The 18525-nt window shown below is 37.6% G+C and overlaps 1 protein-coding gene across 6 annotated transcripts in view; it reads right to left on the bottom strand.

The window, feature by feature from the left end:
- ndrg3a (ndrg family member 3a) overlaps positions 1–18525 on the bottom strand; it is a 33442-nt gene that overhangs the window by 3830 nt on the left and 11087 nt on the right. For 2 of the 6 annotated variants that reach the window (XM_077203475.1, XM_077203477.1), the window contains exons 2-13: positions 15514–15582; positions 13538–13570; positions 4171–4276; positions 3960–4080; positions 3172–3234; positions 2911–2971; positions 1491–1577; positions 821–877; positions 603–706; positions 440–505; positions 279–330; positions 144–191 (exon numbers count right to left, since the gene is read on the bottom strand). In XM_077203475.1, the coding sequence (XP_077059590.1) occupies positions 144–191; positions 279–330; positions 440–505; positions 603–706; positions 821–877; positions 1491–1577; positions 2911–2971; positions 3172–3234; positions 3960–4080; positions 4171–4276; positions 13538–13570; positions 15514–15570 (855 nt within the window). In that variant the 5' untranslated portion in view covers positions 15571–15582. Of the gene's footprint in view, positions 1–143; positions 192–278; positions 331–439; positions 506–602; positions 707–820; positions 878–1490; positions 1578–2910; positions 2972–3171; positions 3235–3959; positions 4081–4170; positions 4277–9202; positions 9565–13537; positions 13571–15513; positions 15588–18525 lie in introns of those variants that run through there. The other 4 variants (XM_077203476.1, XM_077203478.1, XM_077203479.1 and 1 more) reach the window with 3 other exon arrangements.

Genomic DNA, 18525 nt, shown 5'->3' with positions numbered 1-18525 from the left:
AAAAATAAATAAAGAGATACAAATAACACTTTGAAATACACGTAGTTCACAATGTACCACTTGAGAGCAAAAAGTTAAACGAGTTAAATGCTGGACTTGAAGATTAAGAGTTAGGGCTTTGCAAAATACCCATGTTGTCTTACCTTCAGCAAGGTGGTCTTTGTTGGATTTAACCTAGAGTTGCATTCAACCTGTAATATAAAATAATTAATTAGTTTTCAAGTAATGGGTACAGCAACAAAAGGGGAAAAAAATGACACTTGCACTTCCAAACTTACCACAGCCTCCACAGCAGGGGAAGTGTCTCCAACCACCAGAAGAGTAGGGCATCTGTACAGGGACAGACAGTGGTGAAAATTGATAGACAAAAAAATAAAAACAATTACACAAAAAAATAAACCAATCAAAAGACCTGTAATCAAATAAAATAAAAGCTTACATCAGCGTTTTCACTGTGTTCTCATTGAGACCAGCAACTGGCCTCTCGATTCCAAGGTCTTGACGCCTGTTCAAACAAAGAGAAGGTTTAGAAAGTTTGTCAGCATAAGTAATGACCAATACAGACTAAAGATTAAAGATCTCTTTAATAAACAGTAACTTGCGCATTGTATGAGCCACAGAAAAAGCCCAAGTTGTCCTGGTTGATGTCCTGGGCAATGTGCAGGCGGTACGTCTGAATCAGTTCTTGGTTGTCAGTCAGCTCCTCCTAATTTATCAGAATAATAAATAAAAAACATTACGTTTAAAGATAAATAAAAGCCAGGTAGCTCTCAATTTTGCTCACAAAGCATTATGGGAAGGATTGTTGGGGTTTACTCACAGTGCTGAAATGATGATACATCACGGTGTCCACTAGATTGCTAGTCCACCCAGTGAGCTAGAAAAAAAAATTTGAATAATACGGATATGGATAATACTATGAAAGTAATAAAATATAAACATAATGCTGCGCCTGTGGTACAGTCCTTAAGACACTGAAGCCAAGTTTCACAGACAGGGCTTAGATTAAGCCAGGACTAGGCTTTAGTTTAATTAGGGCATTTAAGTAGCTTTTATAATCGTTTCTTAGGGAAAAAAACATTTCGAGACAAAACAATGGCGCTGATATTTTAAAGTCGCTTAAAATTAAAACAGCTCAAACATGCATTTTAGTCTGGAACTAGGCTTAAGCTTATTCTGTGAAACCAGGGGCGACAGTTTACAGGTGGAAGAAAATTAATGTCATAATTCCAATAATTTAGAACACTAAAGAGACCTTCCTACTGATTCTGAAAAAGACCAGGAGAAAGATGCCCAGGGTCCCTGATCACCTGTGTAAACATGCCATAGACCTGCTGCAGGGAGGCATGAGGACTGCAGATGTGCATTGAGCAATAAACAGTCATTTCTAATGTAAAACACCTAAGACTACAGGGAGACCGGAAGCACAGCTGATCGCCATATATATAATATATATAATCACCATCTGTTTGATCAAAGTGTATACTCACCTTGGAAGCAGCCCAGTCTATCCAGCCCTCAGCGCAGGGGTCCACATTGATCAAAACCAGCCCCTCTACCAGGGACGGCTGAATCAGCTGCAGACAGAGCAAAGGAAATTAGGGAATTAGGGTCCTCTTTAATGAGGGGAGAGTGATTTAAAAATGCATGTAGTCATGGCAGAGGAGGAGCTTTTAGCAGCTGAACTTAAAGCATCTTCCTTCAGAAGTCTCTGCTGCTGCTGAGTCAGTGACATTAATCTTTCAGTGTGCCAGTCTATGCACACACATATGAAGAGAGGATGAGAGAGCACAGCACAGGACAATCACACAGGGCACTTAGCGATGCGTGAATGAGAAAAGAGGGAGGGGAAGGGATGTATTATGGGTTGTTTTGCATAAAAGAAATGCTGAATATATCAGGCTTGTGAGTGCGTCAAAGATATTTAGACTTTGATCAATAGCCTCAGATGCTTGAGGCAGCAGTGCAGGCAGTATAATACCAGTCCTGCATACAGAGCCTCTGGGGGCAATGCAGCTTTTGAAGCACTATTTTGACTAAAAGGGCAGGTGGGGATGATATAAAAATATGTGATATAGCTGTTTGATAAAGGGATGTACACACCGCAGTTTAATATGCAGCATAATTAAAGTGTTTTATTGTTACTATTATTAGTTGAAAAACTAATACTAAACTAAAAAAAAATTCTAAAAAACTAAAATAATAAAAATATATAGAAATATTAAAAAAACTAAAAATAATGACAAAGCATATAACACATGTACAAAATCTTGTGTTTATGAAGTTTAAAGTGGTACATTATGTAGAAGTTATTTTTGTAAATTTAATATTATTAATTTAATTAATTAGATTAAAAAACCAATTAATTATTAGTTGTAAATGGTTGTTTTAAAGAAACGTTTTTTTTTTTAAATAGATTTGTTTTATACTTCCAATGAAAAATATTTATAACGGGCCAGTCAAAATGTTGCAGGGAAGGTAAAATTTGAACTTGACATGAGACAGCAGGAAAAAAAAATCTTGTTGATTCATGCAGGGGTACTTAACTTGCAAATTGTTATTTTACAGCCACATTAAAATCCACAGAGAGTTTAAAATGTTTCAATCACTAATACATCTCCAGTTGCTATTATTTCTTTTAGATAAAAACAGATAACACCAAACGGGTTGAACTGTTGGCATCCATGTTACTTGTTTACAGCTAAGAGACACAAAAATGTTGCTGTGGTTACACCGACGGGTTTGGGAGGCAATTCAGTATTCCGTACGCAAACAGAATGCTAATTTAGGATATTCAATACCATTATAAAGAAAGAAAGATTGAGCTAGACAGAGAGAAAGGCACAGACAATGTTTTAAGACAATAAAATGAAAGTGAAATGAAAAGCAGAAAAATGTCAGAGAACTCACAGCAAAGCGGCTTAAGATGTATGCACCTGCTCCCACACCAATGCCAATCACGCTGTTCACCCTGCAAACGGATACATACACATGCTGTGTCATTTTCAAAAGTTTCATCAGTGCTCCCTACAGAGAAATATTGTAATTCACTCAAACAGTCCTACAGATGCAGTGATGTCCTGTTCTGTCTGTCTTCACATACAGACCTCACTGATTGATGTGGTAGGGAGTAATTCCTTACTAATGGACCAGCTGGACTTTGTTACTCACTTCAGCTGAGTCAGGACTGAGGATAACATCTCTGCCAGCTCATCCATGGTAGGGTACTGGTACCTGAAGAGCAACAAAGACAGAAAATGACAATTATATAATCAATGGGAATATAACCAACCAATTTTAACCAAGGGAATGGAACTAATAAATAACAAAACTCTGCATCATATTTGAAATCCAATACTTGTTACTTGTACTTACTACTTTCTTGTACTTGTACTTACTGTACTTAAACTGTTTGCACGCCACAGTTTCTCACAAAATATGTTGTGCATTTCATAGCATTTTTGCTTACAACAACCATTTGTAAAGGTGAAGACGTCTTGTACTATCCCTTAATCACCAGAAATATTGTTGCCAGGTTAGAACTCTTTGTTCAATTCTCAGCTGATTTTCACAGATATGATATTATTTTATGCCTAATCATGATTTCAAGTTAGAATTATGGCCAATGACAGAAGAAAATGCAAACATGAGCCAGATGTTTTCTGCTACATCTGTGAGTGTTTTACTACATTCAAACAGCATACTTTGTAAAAAAAAAAAGAAAAGAAAAAGTGTTCTTTATGTAAACTTCTTTACTTGTGTTAAAAAAAATTACATTCATATTTGACAAAATATTTTTCCACTCATTTGCAGATTGCAAGTTAACATACATTTTGAATGCTTCGAAATTCTTGCAAATCAGTAAATTGTTTTTCAAGATCACAGGGTTTTGTAATTACATTTTGACAATGTAAATAATGGCAGTATTGCCTCATTGGCTGTTGGGACGTGCCACTCACCCTGTGGGAAAGGGGGGTGCTGCCTCCTGCTGGCCAGGGGCGTCCACGTGCACGACGGCAAAGTGCTGAGTGATCTCCATCATGTCCTCAAAGTTAAACAGGGTGTTGAAGCAGGACTTGTCTGAAAACCAACCAAAACACCAACGTCATCATCATACTCAGATTTCCGACGAGTATACAATTTGTCTGTCATTTAATTTTTTCCACATACGGTTGAGGCCGATGTCATGGTAGGTGAGAATGACAGGGCGGTTGCCTTTAGGGCTGCCTCTCATGGTCACATGGAGCACACCATGGGGCGTCTCAATGTCATGCTCCTGCCACAAAAAACAAGTCAAATACAGGCAATAAAATCTCTCCTCAAAAATTTTGTCAGGCTGCTCATGAATCCTGAGTGAAGTGTTGGTGCTGCTACTTTCAGAAAGAATGTATTTGTGTAGTAAGTGATATCTCCCATGAGAGTCTCAGAGAGGCTGCAGGATCAATAGAAAGATCTAGAGGGAAGGCCAAGCAGCTGGACAGAAAATTGCACATCAGTACTGTTGCATTATGGGTGTGTGCCTTAGAAATGCTTAGAATTTGAAACGTTTTTAATTGCATTATACACTGATTTAGGCTTATGATTAATTTTGAAGAATACCTGGGCATTCAAGAAGATTAGTGAAATTATCATATGAATTTATCCAGTGATTCATATTCAATGACAAGATTAAATCCATTAGATTTATGTAAGTGATCTAAATCCAGAGATCTAATGTTTTAATAAAAATAAATATACATAAATGTTGAAAGGATGAACCGTGAACTTCTTGTACTTTAATTTAACTCCAGTCATCATTATCCAAATCTGTTTAGGAAGAAAGCCAAAATCTATAAAGCATTCTTCCAAGAGCCCAATTAGTGCTGCAATATAGTAGTTACTTATCCTCAATACGAGGGCAAACATACACACAAACTACACTAACGTCAAAAGTTTGGGCTCAATAAGATTTTTAAAAAAAAGAAATTTATACTTAAAGAATATAATCAAGGATTCATTAAAGACAGTATAATGTTACAATCATAATGAGATCATGTCTTTCATAAATTACATACATTTAATTACATTTCATATAAAATATATACAACTGGAAAACAGTCATTTTAAATTGTGATAATATTTACCAATATCACTGTTTTACTGCATTTTTGGATTAAATGAATGCAGGCTTGGCGAGCATGAGACTTTCAAAAACATTAAAAAAAAAAAATCTTACCAACACCAAACTTTAGTCTATATGATAAGATAACCTCTAAACAGAAATACTTTCTCTGGTAAAATCAAAACTATCAATGTGGACGCTGTGCGGATGCTTCCGAGCCATCACTGGGAGCGGCTGCAGAACAAAAGCATCACCCTGAGAGTATGACTTTGCAGAATTGTAACGCACTGCAGCCCTCATGAGTAACAGAGAGAGTGCTTTGAGCTTTGAGTCTTAACATTCACAGAACTGTCAGATTCATATTGCACATAAAACTGGAAAGCAAAAATGGCTGAAATCACCAGTTACAATCTAAATGGCTGCTCTATGCAGCTCCTGAGAATAGTAGCAAGTCAACTAGAACCTGTACATCATAATTTGTATGGATAGAAATTCTCATAACAAAGTCTACACATTTTCTGCTATTTTTACAGCAAGCTGGTCTATTATATCAAAGAGTCCATTTCATATAACCCTGATACAAATACAAAGCTAACCAACTGATCGGTTTAAGTGTCAGTCTATCCAGACTGTGATGTCCTAACCATATGGAGCAACGAGGACCCGACTGTGATGTGATATGACCCTTCAAACCCAACTGGAATAAACCAAGATGGAGCCGTCATATGCCTAAGAGAGCAGAGAGATTCCTCAACAGGAGAAGAACTAATAAAGAGATTAATGATGGGACAGAAAGTTTCAGATCAATATCGGCTGACATAAAATTAGAATTATTTGAATGTTGTATTCTATTCAATCTATATATCACCAGAAGGAGAAAGGCCTGAAGTCAAGAGGGAAAACTGGGAATGTTGTCCTGGGCCTTGTATTGAAGGAGGACCAGCTAATGTCCTGGATAGAGTTTCATCATTTCATGTTCAGTGATGTATACGTATACTGATATAACAAGGTTGGACTATAAGTGTGTGTGTATGTGTGTGTCTGTGTATATATATATATATAGAGAGAGAGAGAGAGAGAGAGAGAGAGAGAGAGAGAGAGAGAGAGAGAGAGAGAGAGAGAGAGAGAGAGAGAGAGAGAGAGAGAGAGAGATTCTGCGCATCAAAGCTTCCTCTCCATCAATTATAGAATGAGTCACAGCAGAGGGACACAGGAGTCCTGAGGTAAGGAAAAAAATTAGCTTCTACACTGAAGCATTTTGTGTGTATAAGAGTCACAATATTGTGACTGGCTATTATTTGCTAATACCTTTCTAGCTTTGGGGCCATCTTATATGCTGAAGTTGACATTAAATGGAAATTCACCAATATGCTATTGTGAATGATTAATAAAACTGATCTTGTAACTTTTAAATTAATATCATAACTGGATCTTCCGGTGAAACGACAGACTTCTCTCTGGTAATATATATATATATATATATATATATATATATATATATATATATATAAACCCTGCCCCATTCAGCCAATCAACGACCGAAAGATAAAAATCAAGTCCATGCTCTACATTTTTTTTCTTTTCTGATAATCCATTTCACTCGGATTTACTTTACAAAAGATTGGTCACTCACTATACTTTAATCATGACTTCAAACACTGACAAAATGTAGATTTATGCAGATATAAGCAATATGTATAGTCCTTCTTAGAGGAAAACAAGCCAAAAATATTGATGACATCCTGCACTACACAGATTTTGTCCAATCAAATGGTCTTTAGAGAATGTCCCGCCCCCTAATACCACTTCAACCAACTAGCAGGCAGCAAATCAAGATTCACGGCTGAGATATAACTAAAAACAACCTGCTGTTATTCAAGTTTATTTTCAATAGCAAATACATCAATATGGAGAAAAACTGTGCTCAATAAACTATTTTATAGGGTAATACTTGCATCTCTGTGCTGGGCAGGGTGAGATCAAAAATAGGTATAATTGACCCTTCGCAGGGAGCTTGATTGACAGGTGATCTGACCAATCATACTTCGCCATCCGCCATTTTGTCCGACAAAGCAGTCAGGAGAGTTTGTAGATTAACATTGGAGGATTTGAACTTGAAAAAAACTGAATATACTGACGCCTTTCCGCGGTTAAAACAACATTCCTTCTTTTGTTCATTCATGTTTATTTGATGCTATAAATGAACTAGAAGGAAGAGATGATCGGTTCACGAGCAGCTTTAACTGAGGCTCTACAGCGATCTGTCAGACACATTAAAGAGCCACAAAACGGTATTTATTGTTTAAATTTTTTTTTTAAATGACCAAATTTGAAAGGTGCGTCCTTGTTTAATGTGTTTAATATCAAAAGTAACCGAAAAGTAACCTGGTCTGTCCTGTCTGTCAGCGTATTGTCAGTCTCCTCTCTGATCCGCGATGTATTTTTCACTGCGTGAGAACATGGTGTGTGCGTGAGAGCGGCGTAGCTTGTCGGACATAGCGACAGTAACTAAGGGGGGCGGGTCTTTGCGAAGGGTCAATTAAGTAGCGCTTGCAGCTAGGCATGTTGATTGAACAAATGTCTGGTGCTTGGCTTTAAATTTGGTTGCATTGGAACGTGTCCGAATGTTTTCAGCTCTCAGGGACGAGAGAGATCAAGGCCAGAGAGTGGGAGAGTCTGAAATGTAACATTTAAAAAAGTCTCTCCTGTTCGCTCTGCCAAACACACTCTCAATCTTTCAGGCACAAACATACACACATTTATACTCTGCATGTGGGTCTAGAGAGTGTGGGAGAGTCTGGAAAGAGGGGCAGAATAGGAATGAGCCTGAAAAAAAGAAAAATAATGCATTGGGACAAATAGTGATGGGTCATCATGATTCCTGACTAGGTCTACAATAAGCTGTAGAAGGTGATCTAAACTCTGCATTATATTCATTAAAGCCCATAAACACCCTATAATATGATCTGATATCAAATGTTTGCATCATCTTCCTCTCTGTGCTCTTCAAAAGGAAAAAAATCAGGATCGACTAGGGAGCACTGCAACGTCTGCAACCTGCTGTTCACAATAAAGAAACGCTGATCAACCAGCCTATTCTTTCTGGAGAAATTCAAGTATGTTGCTGGTTAAGCTAGTCAAGAAGCCTGGTGGGAGCATCCAAAACACAAATTCCAAATCGTGAGATGTTTCTTACATTCAAACCGTGCCATAACAACAACAAACGCAAGTGGACACATTTACAAAATAATCAAATTACTATTGGACTCACTTTTTTTAATGGTCGACTTAAATAGTGCCCTTGTATCCCGAATATGTGGTTACATCCTTGCATGCAAACATTCAAAAATGGCAAAAGGACAATCAAAGCAGCTCTCTCTTGGGAAACAGAGGCTAAGCCAAGGTATATGAATGAATACAAGGCAACAGTCCCAGCCTTGCCCCCCACCCCCACTCCTAAAGCTAATAGCATCAATCACAGACCACAAGCCCGGGAGCCATTACACAGCACAAACTTGACGGCAGATAACTATTACACACACACACACACACACACAGATATTAGTACACGCCATCCATATCCATTCCTAGAAACACACACAGTGTATACTCAACCACACCCTGCCAGTAATACAAGCGCATTTAAGTGCTCCAAATCAAATGTCCTTGATTTGCTTGACCTATTAGACCGTTTGCTGATCTTATATGGACGTGTGCCATATTTAAATCCACAAAAATTTACTTGACAATCCCTCGACTGCAGCAACATATCATTTGAGTGTAAATCATTTACATTTGAAGCTCCTAAACTGAAGATCTTTGTAACAGTTTAGTCTCTGACTGGTTTAATCTGTGGTAAGGTAAACAAGCAGAGAGGCGCATGACTCGCATGACTAATGCAAGAAAACATACATCCCTCACTGGAAAGAATCACATTTACTGGCTCACACATCAACCACAACATGCATGCACATACAAACATTTCTGCTAGAACATAGGAGGATACCAGGGCTAAAACAGTAGGAATCAGCCTCGGCTGTCGGTTGTGGTCTCTCTTACACACACACACACACACACATACACACACACACACACACTCACCACTGCATTTCCAGTGCATGCATTCTGCTCCACATCCAGAACGGTTGACATGTTTCCACACACGAGACAGTGACAGCTTCAGAGAGGAGAAGGGAGGATCCACGAGACAGACACAGAGTGGCTGAAGGAGGGATGGAGGGGAACGGACAGGGAGAGCAGTAGCTAGGCAGAGATCCAAGAGGGAGGGGAGAGAGAGGGAGAGAGTGAGGGAGAGTGAAATAAATGAACAGAGGAGGTATGTTTTGAGAGAGAGAGGGAGAGACTGTTGAGATGCGGATAGAGTGAGGAGAAAGAAGTGACTGCGGTTTGCGCTGAGGAGGCAGTGCTTGCTCATGTATACGGTAGCCCTGCTCTGATTGGACGAGGGGAAGTCAGGTGGGCGGGAGATGGCAGAAGCAGGGATGAGAGGGGTGGGGCAGACACATAGAGGGCGAGGAAGGGATGATGCACTCCACTGCACTTTATGATTTGTTTTTGGGTGGGGGCAACCAGTTCACAGCTTCAGATTCAACAAGAGAAAAAATGCAGAGAGATTTAACCTTGCAAATCAATTGATTTGGATTAAATATGTTGATAAATACATTTTATTCATGGCAGGGTTTCCCAACGTTTTTTTGTTTTTTTTTGCCTCAGGGGAGATTTTATTTTATCAAGTGGGGGCTAAGACCAACAATACAAAGCATAATTGATTATCACATGAAACTATACAAAGATGTCCTTACAATTTATTCATATTTCTTTTACCTTTGCAGAGTTTTGCTCAGTCTCAAGATTTCCCAAGATGAGTACATGTAAACTCACCCATCAATGATAGAATAAGATACCTTACAGTTTGATTGGACACATGGTTTTTGACTTCAAAGTTAAGAGTATTTATTTAGAATATTCAATATAATATATTTATATAATAATAATAATATTCTTAACTTTGTGTGTTTACTTCAAAAACAGTGTGTCCCTCTGTGTGTGTGTGTGTGTGAGTGTGTGTGTGTGTGTGTGTGTGTGTGTGTGTGTGTGTGTGTGTGTGTGTGTGTGTGTGTGTGTGTGTGTGTGTGTGTGTGTGTGTGTGTGTGTGTGTCTACTCAACCATATTTTGGGGGCTAATTTGCACTCACAAGTTAGCTAAATTTAACAAAACCTTCCAAAACCTCCATTTGGGGACATCCTCATTTGTAAGAACAGTATACATTTAATTGTTTTATTTTTTTAAACACAAAGTTTCCTGTTAGGATTAGGTAATATAGTATTTATAACAAATAACTAGCTGTACATAAAGACAATAGAAGTCTATGCTGTATATAAAATAATGTGTGTAAATAAAAACAATAGTACATTATTTTATACGGATAGATATGTCGATCTGAGGGAACGCACTTGTTCCCTGTTCTGTTGATTAGCCTCTCTTGTGTATTTAAGCCTTCAGTTCTTGGTTTGATGTTGTATACGCCTTAGTTTACGTGGTTGTGCTATATTTCTCCTAGTGATTTCCAGACTGTAACCTTGTTTGGTGAATTGCTTGATTATCTCCATTCATTGCAACCACCGATCGTGACACCATATGCATTTAGACCTGTGACCCATTCACAGGTTGTGACACGTTAAGAACCAATACTTATTGTATAATTACATACAACTAATTACTCAAATGAGCCATCAAACCAGTACAACAACAAGAACTAAACCTATTATCAGTGTCCTTGAATTTACAATAATGTTTTTTTCCCCTGTGTTTTCTACCACTGCAATAAATAATCACAGTTGCAGAACACAGTTTGTCCCCACTGAAGGAATTATGACCCAGCAGAGGTGCATTGTGGTATATCATCTGACCAATCTCTCTGCAGATCTTGGGCTCTGATGGGTTATTGATTTGCTTTGCTTCCATTTATCAGTAGATGTGGTTGAAACATTGTTTTTCATTCAGTAAGCCTCTGTGCTGCACCCCAGGGGCCGCCATAGACTAACACAATCTGAGGAGCAATAGTCAGGGAAAGCTAACACAACTGGAGCTGTAACACATAAGGCAAAAGGAATAGAGCAATGCGTTTATAAAGGTATGTACAGTGTTTTATTCCTATCCCTAACCCTACAGTATGTTAATTAATATTACTCAGTACTTAAATGTATAATTAAACTGTAACAAGAACATCTTACAACAAAGTGTAACCCATGGTTTCATTACCCATTGATGGACCTGCAGCTTCAGTAATAAATCAGATTGTGTTAGTCACTCTCTCGGTCTCAGTGAGCAGTCCTGCGGAGCGTGCCGTGTGCGAGTGACCTTCAGACGAGCGTGTGCACACCAGAGGGCAAAATGGCCTTATGAAGGCCTGTCAAGACTGACTAGAATCGTCATAATCAACAAAATATAATTTACATTCGAAACTAAGGTACTCTGAAACTATCTGAAAATGGACACAGAAAGAGAGAGAGGTCAATACGATTCTAGGCATTTGGGTTACATTTTTATATTCCTATTTGATGGCTGAGAGAGAAGGTCTCAAAGAACAGGGGATCAGAGATGAAATCGTGCTATAAATAATTATTTTCTACTGGGGAGCGGCCTTTTGCTTATTTTGAATATTATTTAATACGTTAATGACACTGTATTAAAGGCAAGGATATGACTTTGCCTACTCTGAGCTTCTGGTGCCCTCTATAGGATGAAATAGACTCTGAATAATGATGAACCTGTCGTGATGACTTGCAGTATTCACACAAGATGCTTCGGCTATTACTATTGGCTAAGAGCAGAAGGAAAAACAGGGTCTCCAAAAGGGGCTGAATCCCCAACTGAGATCTAAGTATTTCGGCTAACAAAAGAGAAAAAAAAGCAATAGCATTATTAAGACGAATAATAATAATATTAATAATCATACACATAAAAGATGTTGTAAAAATTTTGCAATGCCGTTTAAACTTGAACTTCATATCAAAAACAAAATGCAATCCATTAGTCTGTAATCGGTTTAAACAAACATTTGGGGCATAAAAGAGGCTGTAGTTGCAACAAACAAAAGAAAAGCCAAAAAAACCAAAAAAAATTCTGAAAAAGCAAGCAATTAGGTTACAATCTGACTTTTTATAATTTCACCTTAAACCTATATAAGACTCTGTAAACTATTTATTAAAATGGCGATAGACTATTTCAATTTGATCTTTTTTGCACTTTTTAGCTTTTGCACTATATTTTGAATGGCTGTAGAGAGAGAGAGGTCCTTTACACAGAATGCATCTTTGTGGTTAAAGATGCAAGAAGCAAGGCAGTGGAATGAGTGGAATGCAAAAAAAGAAACAAGGTCTAAAAGACAAGTTTTTTGATAGTTTACCTTTTAATGTAATATAATTTAGAATGTCGTGTCCTACACTACAAAAGACACAAACAAAATTGTCACACACTCCTCGGTGCATGTACATATAAAATAAAATAAAAAAAACATGGAAAAGCAGTGCAATGGAATGTAAAAATGCATTCTGTGTGAATGACCCCACAGACTGCATTACCTCTCTTCACCAGCAGAGAGCAGTCCCTCCTTAAACCAAAGCCATCTCATGCACATGTAGGTGTTCTGCAGCACTCAATGCTACTGTGAGACTGGATTGGCTGGCTCGTTGTCGGCCCATCATCTGACTAACACTTAATGTGTGGGAGCTTGTGTATGGAGGCTTGCTGAGTAAGGAATACTAAAGCCACTATAATGTAGACCAGGTCATGCTGGAGTCTGAGCATGCTCACTTCAACAGCTGCAGGCGCTATATTTAGCTCATCTGAGACCCCTGCACTGAAAGAGGAGAATGTAATCCACGACGATGTATTTCCGTTTCCTCATAGCAGCAGAGACATTAAAAAACCCAATCAGATGTGAATTTGTAAATGATGCATACATCTATATTTCAAGATATCAACCACCATCATTATCAACTTTCAATAGAATGGATCATCAATGTGGATAATCATGATATGCTTTACACTTTACAGCATGCATTAAGTTCTTGAGTACCTTCTTAAGTTAGAACTACAACATTTTCTTATTTTCTTTTAAATTGACATGTTTCAATTAAACAAAATCAGTTGATGGCTGTCAGAGCTGATTTGCAGAATCCTGGTGTGACAAAGTTTCAACACAAACACAGTATCATGAAAGCACATATTCATATCCTCCAGTGAGTCTTATTTCAACACCAAAATAGTATAAATTTCCCAAAATAACACCTTTGATATTAAAATATGAAGGTTGAACAGCCTAAAATATACATATCCCACCACTTGTCTGTTTTTGCACGCAAACCCCTAATGAGCATCTAGGAGATAAAACTGACTTTTAAGATTCTTACCTGACAGTCAAAGTCTTGGAAGTTCTGAGAGTTCTGTAGGAAAAAGAGATGATATATCTGATTATTCCTTACTCACTGAGGTGCATATAAAATGTCTAAAAATGTTAAATATTGATCATATTATCAATTATTCTCTCCCAGCCACTGCTGCTTTTTATATTGACACCACTAGATGGAGTGAGAGGTCAGTGAGTCTCTCCAGTTCACGCATTTACCCTGGTTTCACAGACAAGGCTTAAGCCTAGTCCCAGACTAAAATGCATGTTTGAGCTGTTTTAACTGAAAGCAACTTGCACTGACATATGTTAGTGCTATTGTTTTGTACACCAGAAATGTTTTTTTTTCTAATGCACGTTAATAAAAGCTACTTAAATGTCTTAATTGAACTAAGGTCTAATCCTGGCTTAATCTAAGCCCTGTTTGTGAAACCAGGCCAAAAATAAAGAAAAAATACAATCATGTCATAATGAACTCACCATCATGTCTTTTTAAACCCCTCTATGCTGATTTTTTTTCCCAGTGGAACACAAAAGTAGAAAATTAAAGTGTATGGATGATTTTTATTACACTTTTATGAAACATTTTTGGTGTTTTATGGAACTTGACAGCGGGGCACAATTCTTTGTATTTCAAAGGAAAACGAATATGTGTAAACGTTATGTGAAAAATATTATACAATTCATTAGTTTAAAGTGAGAGAAGGACAAACATACAACGTTTGTCCCTTGCCTCTAGCATTATACTGGCTCAGCACTAATGGGTGTATGACATTTACATTTCTATTTTTAGCATTTTGATATGGATGCTGTGTGGCAAAAAATAAATGGCAAGATTTAACTGACAAACCCCTGGGATGCCATTATGAAAATTTCAGCCAATAGGGGCTGCAGGAAGAAAAATAAATATCCTGGAATGGATTGAAATATCTTTCATTGTGCATAATTTTTGGGCACCTCAACCCCATAGCCCATCCTTTAAATTCCATTTTTCCACTTTTTCTCTTGCTTAAACCATTTCACTACTATTGCACCCCATCCATCCCTTTTCCATCTCCATTTATTTTCACTTGCTTCATGCTCTCACATGAATTATTCAGTTTGATGAAGTAAAGAAAAACGCAGGGGTAGAGAGGAACTTTGCCTCAGCTACAGGAAAACACAGATCTCTAATACGAGGAGCCATGGAGGAAAGACGTGTGAGAGTGTGGCACAGATGTGTAATGCATGAATCGTGAGATGTGGCATGTGTGCGTGAGCATCACAATGCATTACAGAGAGAAAAGAGGTATGAGCTCTGCTGTGACTATAGTCTTTAGACTGTGTTAGATCTTGCTCCTCAGACATTTATGTGCATATACACTGCCGTTCAAAAGTTTGGGGTCGGTAAGATTTTGATTTGTTTTTAAAAGAAGTCTCTTCTGCTCACCAAGGCTGCATTTATTTGATTAAAAATACAAAACAAACCCAGTAATATTGTGAAATATTATTTCAATGTAAAACAGCTGTTTTCTATGTGAATATATAGTAAAGTGTAATTTATTCCTGTGATCAAAGCTGAATTTTCAGCATCATTACTCCAGTCTTCAGTGTCACATGATCCTTCAGAAATCATTCTAATATGATGATTTGATGGTCAAGAAACATTTCTCATTATTATCAATGTTGAAAACAGTTATTTACATTTTTATTTCAGGATTCTTTGATTAATAGAAAGTTCAAAAGAACAGCATTTATCTGAAATAGAATCCTTTGTAACGTATTAAAGTGTATTAGGTGTGTCAAACCTAAGGTCTATAAAAACAGGGTATGTACAAGACAGAAGTAGAGTGTTTGTCGTTCAAAACTGACAGAGGTATCACTAGTAAAAGATATAGTAAGCTATGTCTTGTTTATAATTGTGTATGCAGTAGACAGGCATACTAGTGTGTGTGTGTTTGTGTGTGTGTGAGATGGATGTTTCTGATATGTTTATCTCACCTTGTAGGTCAGCAGAGGCTTGATCTCGGTCAGCTGAACATCTTGCAGCTCATCCATCTCTGTATCTGTCTGTACTACAAAAAAATATATAAAGAAAAAAAAAGCACATTCATGAAACACAATACATGACCAACACTATTTCTTATTAATGTAAATAAAAAACAATGTGCACTGCACACTATCTGTTTCAGTTGAACCTGATCTTGTCTAATAAAGCCCAACATTGCCAGACAAATCTCACGTTGCGTCACATTTGCAGCAGACCTCACCTGAGTCAACACAGAGCTTTGTATTTCATTTCTGTTAATAAAACACACTTTGCGATGTACTTAGTAGAGTTCTGATCATTTCCACCCTTGTAATCAAGCGCAAGTGTAGTCACCCTTTTTATTTTTAATTAACCTGGCATACCTGAGATTGGGTATCAGCCCACAACAGCCTTTAGCTACACACTCTTGGTAAACAGTAATAAAAGCTGAGAGCCGAAGGGAATGTCTCTACAATTAAATTTGCTCTTTTCCGTTGCCTTGGGAACTTCGATGTTATGATGTAAAGGTACAGTCTGCTAGCTAGTTAATATATAAATATTGCATGATTCTGGTCTGCGATTAACATTCGGAAGGCTAAGTTTTATGCAAGGATCAGTTTTTTAAATCATTCTTCCAGTATAATCACTTCCTGTATTCATTACAAGGACTGAGACAGCAACGTTCACACAAATGGTTTTTTATTTGCGTCCCTTCTGTTTGATTGCTGCTAATGAGTGACTATGCAAAAAAAGCTCCACCTTATGTTTTTTCAATCTCTATTCAAGGTGAGACCTACCGAAATATGATGCATGATCAGATGCAAACCAAGATGCAATAAAAATGTGACATTCGGTATGAATGATGTGCCTATTGAGATCTGCTGAGATCATGCTGTAAGGTGGAATGACATGCTGACGTGGCTTAACCCACTTCCACTAGCCTCATCTGTGTATTGTCACAGTTCTGACCTTCCTGACCTTGGGATGGGTCCAAACGTGACTGGCTGCTTTAATTGTAACACCTTCAACGGACTGATGCACCACCATCAGATTTTAAAACATTTTAATCAAGAATTTTGTTTTGAATTGATAAGAATACATTACCGCTTTAAAGGTTGATCAAAAATACAGTTAAGAAACAGTAATGTGAAACATTTTTACACTTTAAAACACTTTATCCTTAAGAAATCATTCTAATATGCTGATTTGTTGTTACAGAAACATCTCTTGATATTTTTAATGTAGTGAAAACAGTTGTGCTGCTTAGTATTTTTGTGGAAACCATCATTTTTTGAGGATTATTTGATGAATAGAAAGTATGGGTTGCACAGACTTAACCATGTCGCTTTAAGCTTGACGTCGACTCGTCGCTGATCATGGCCTAGAGGGCGCAACAGGATAAGAAATCTTTAAGTCCACTTTTCCAAACAGTTGAAATGACAAATAAAATCCATACTCGCGCTCCACACGACAGGTTTGATTATACCATCTGGATGCTCAAAATTGGGAGAACGCATGTTTTAATCTGCTTATTGTAGAAGTAAGTAAATCTCTGTTCTAAACTAATGAGCTGCTGCATTGTAACGCACACACATAGCTCGCACGTTACGCGCAGATGCACAGAATCATTCAGTAGCCCATAAATGTATTGTCAACCATGTTCTGGGATTTATCAATAAAATCGCTTAGAAACGGAAAACTTCTACCACACATTTCTTAGTAACTAAAACCCACAGCGTCACTATTAGAGAGACACTGCCAGGTAGAATTAATTCACACGCAATCGCTCTCTTACTAATACATTCATATAAATGTAATCTTTACTGTGCTACTTTATCTGTATCTGATTTAGAACGTGTCTGTGAGAAATATAATGTAATTGAATATAACTATAAATAATAGGTATATAATATATATATATATATATATATATATATATATATATATATATATAATTGAATATAATGACACAAAGACGAAAGAACTGACAAAAAATAAGCTGTTATGTAGGAGCAATAGTCTTGTGGGCAGAGTTGTGTCATTTGCCATAGCTGTGCATAAGGCAACCCGCGTTCGAGTCTCAACTCGTGGTTCAGGCTTATTTGTTCATTAATAACGTCATTAGCGACTAGTCGACGTCGACTTTCATTACATAAATGTCGACTTTAAAAATCTAGAGTTGTTTAGCCTCTAATAGAAAGTTCAAAAGAACAGCATAGAAACCTTTTGTAACATTATAAATATCTTTACCATCTATTTTAGATTCATTGCACACCAACTGAAATATTTCAGGTCTTTTATTGTTTTAATACTGATGATTTTGGCATACAGCTCATGAAAACCCAAAATTCCTGTCTCAAAAAATTAGCATATTTCATCCGACCAATAAAATAAGTGTTTTTAATACAAAAAAAAAAAGTCAACCTTCAAATAATTATGTTCAGTTATGCACTCAATAGTCAATACTTGGTCGGGAATCCTTTTGCAGAAATGACTGCTTCAATGCGGCGTGGCATGGAGCCAATCAGCCTGTGGCACTGCTGAGGTGTTATGGAGGCCCAGGATGCTTCGATAGCGGCCTTAAGCTCATCCAGAGTGTTGGGTCTTGCGTCTCTCAACTTTCTCTTCACAATATCCCACAGATTCTCTATGGGGTTCAGGTCAGGAGAGTTGGCAGGCCAATTGAGCACAGTAATACCATGGTCAGTAAACCATTTACCAGTGGTTTTGGCACGGTGAGCAGGTGCCAGGTCGTGCTGAAAAATGAAATCTTCATCTCCATAAAGCTTTTCAGCAGATGGAAGCATGAAGTGCTCCAAAATCTCCTGATAGCTAGCTGCATTGACCCTGCCCTTGATAAAACACAGTGGACCAACACCAGCATCTGACATGGCACCCCAGACCATCACTGACTGTGGGTACTTGACACTGGACTTCAGGCATTTTGGCATTTCCTTCTCCCCAGTCTTCCTCCAGACTCTGGC

The sequence above is a fragment of the Siphateles boraxobius genome, unplaced genomic scaffold (assembly GCF_051911475.1).
Source record: "Siphateles boraxobius isolate OS27281-9 unplaced genomic scaffold, OSU_SipBor_1 5, whole genome shotgun sequence".
Lineage (NCBI taxonomy): Eukaryota > Metazoa > Chordata > Actinopteri > Cypriniformes > Leuciscidae > Siphateles > Siphateles boraxobius.
This window is presented reverse-complemented; position numbering and strand designations above follow the sequence as displayed.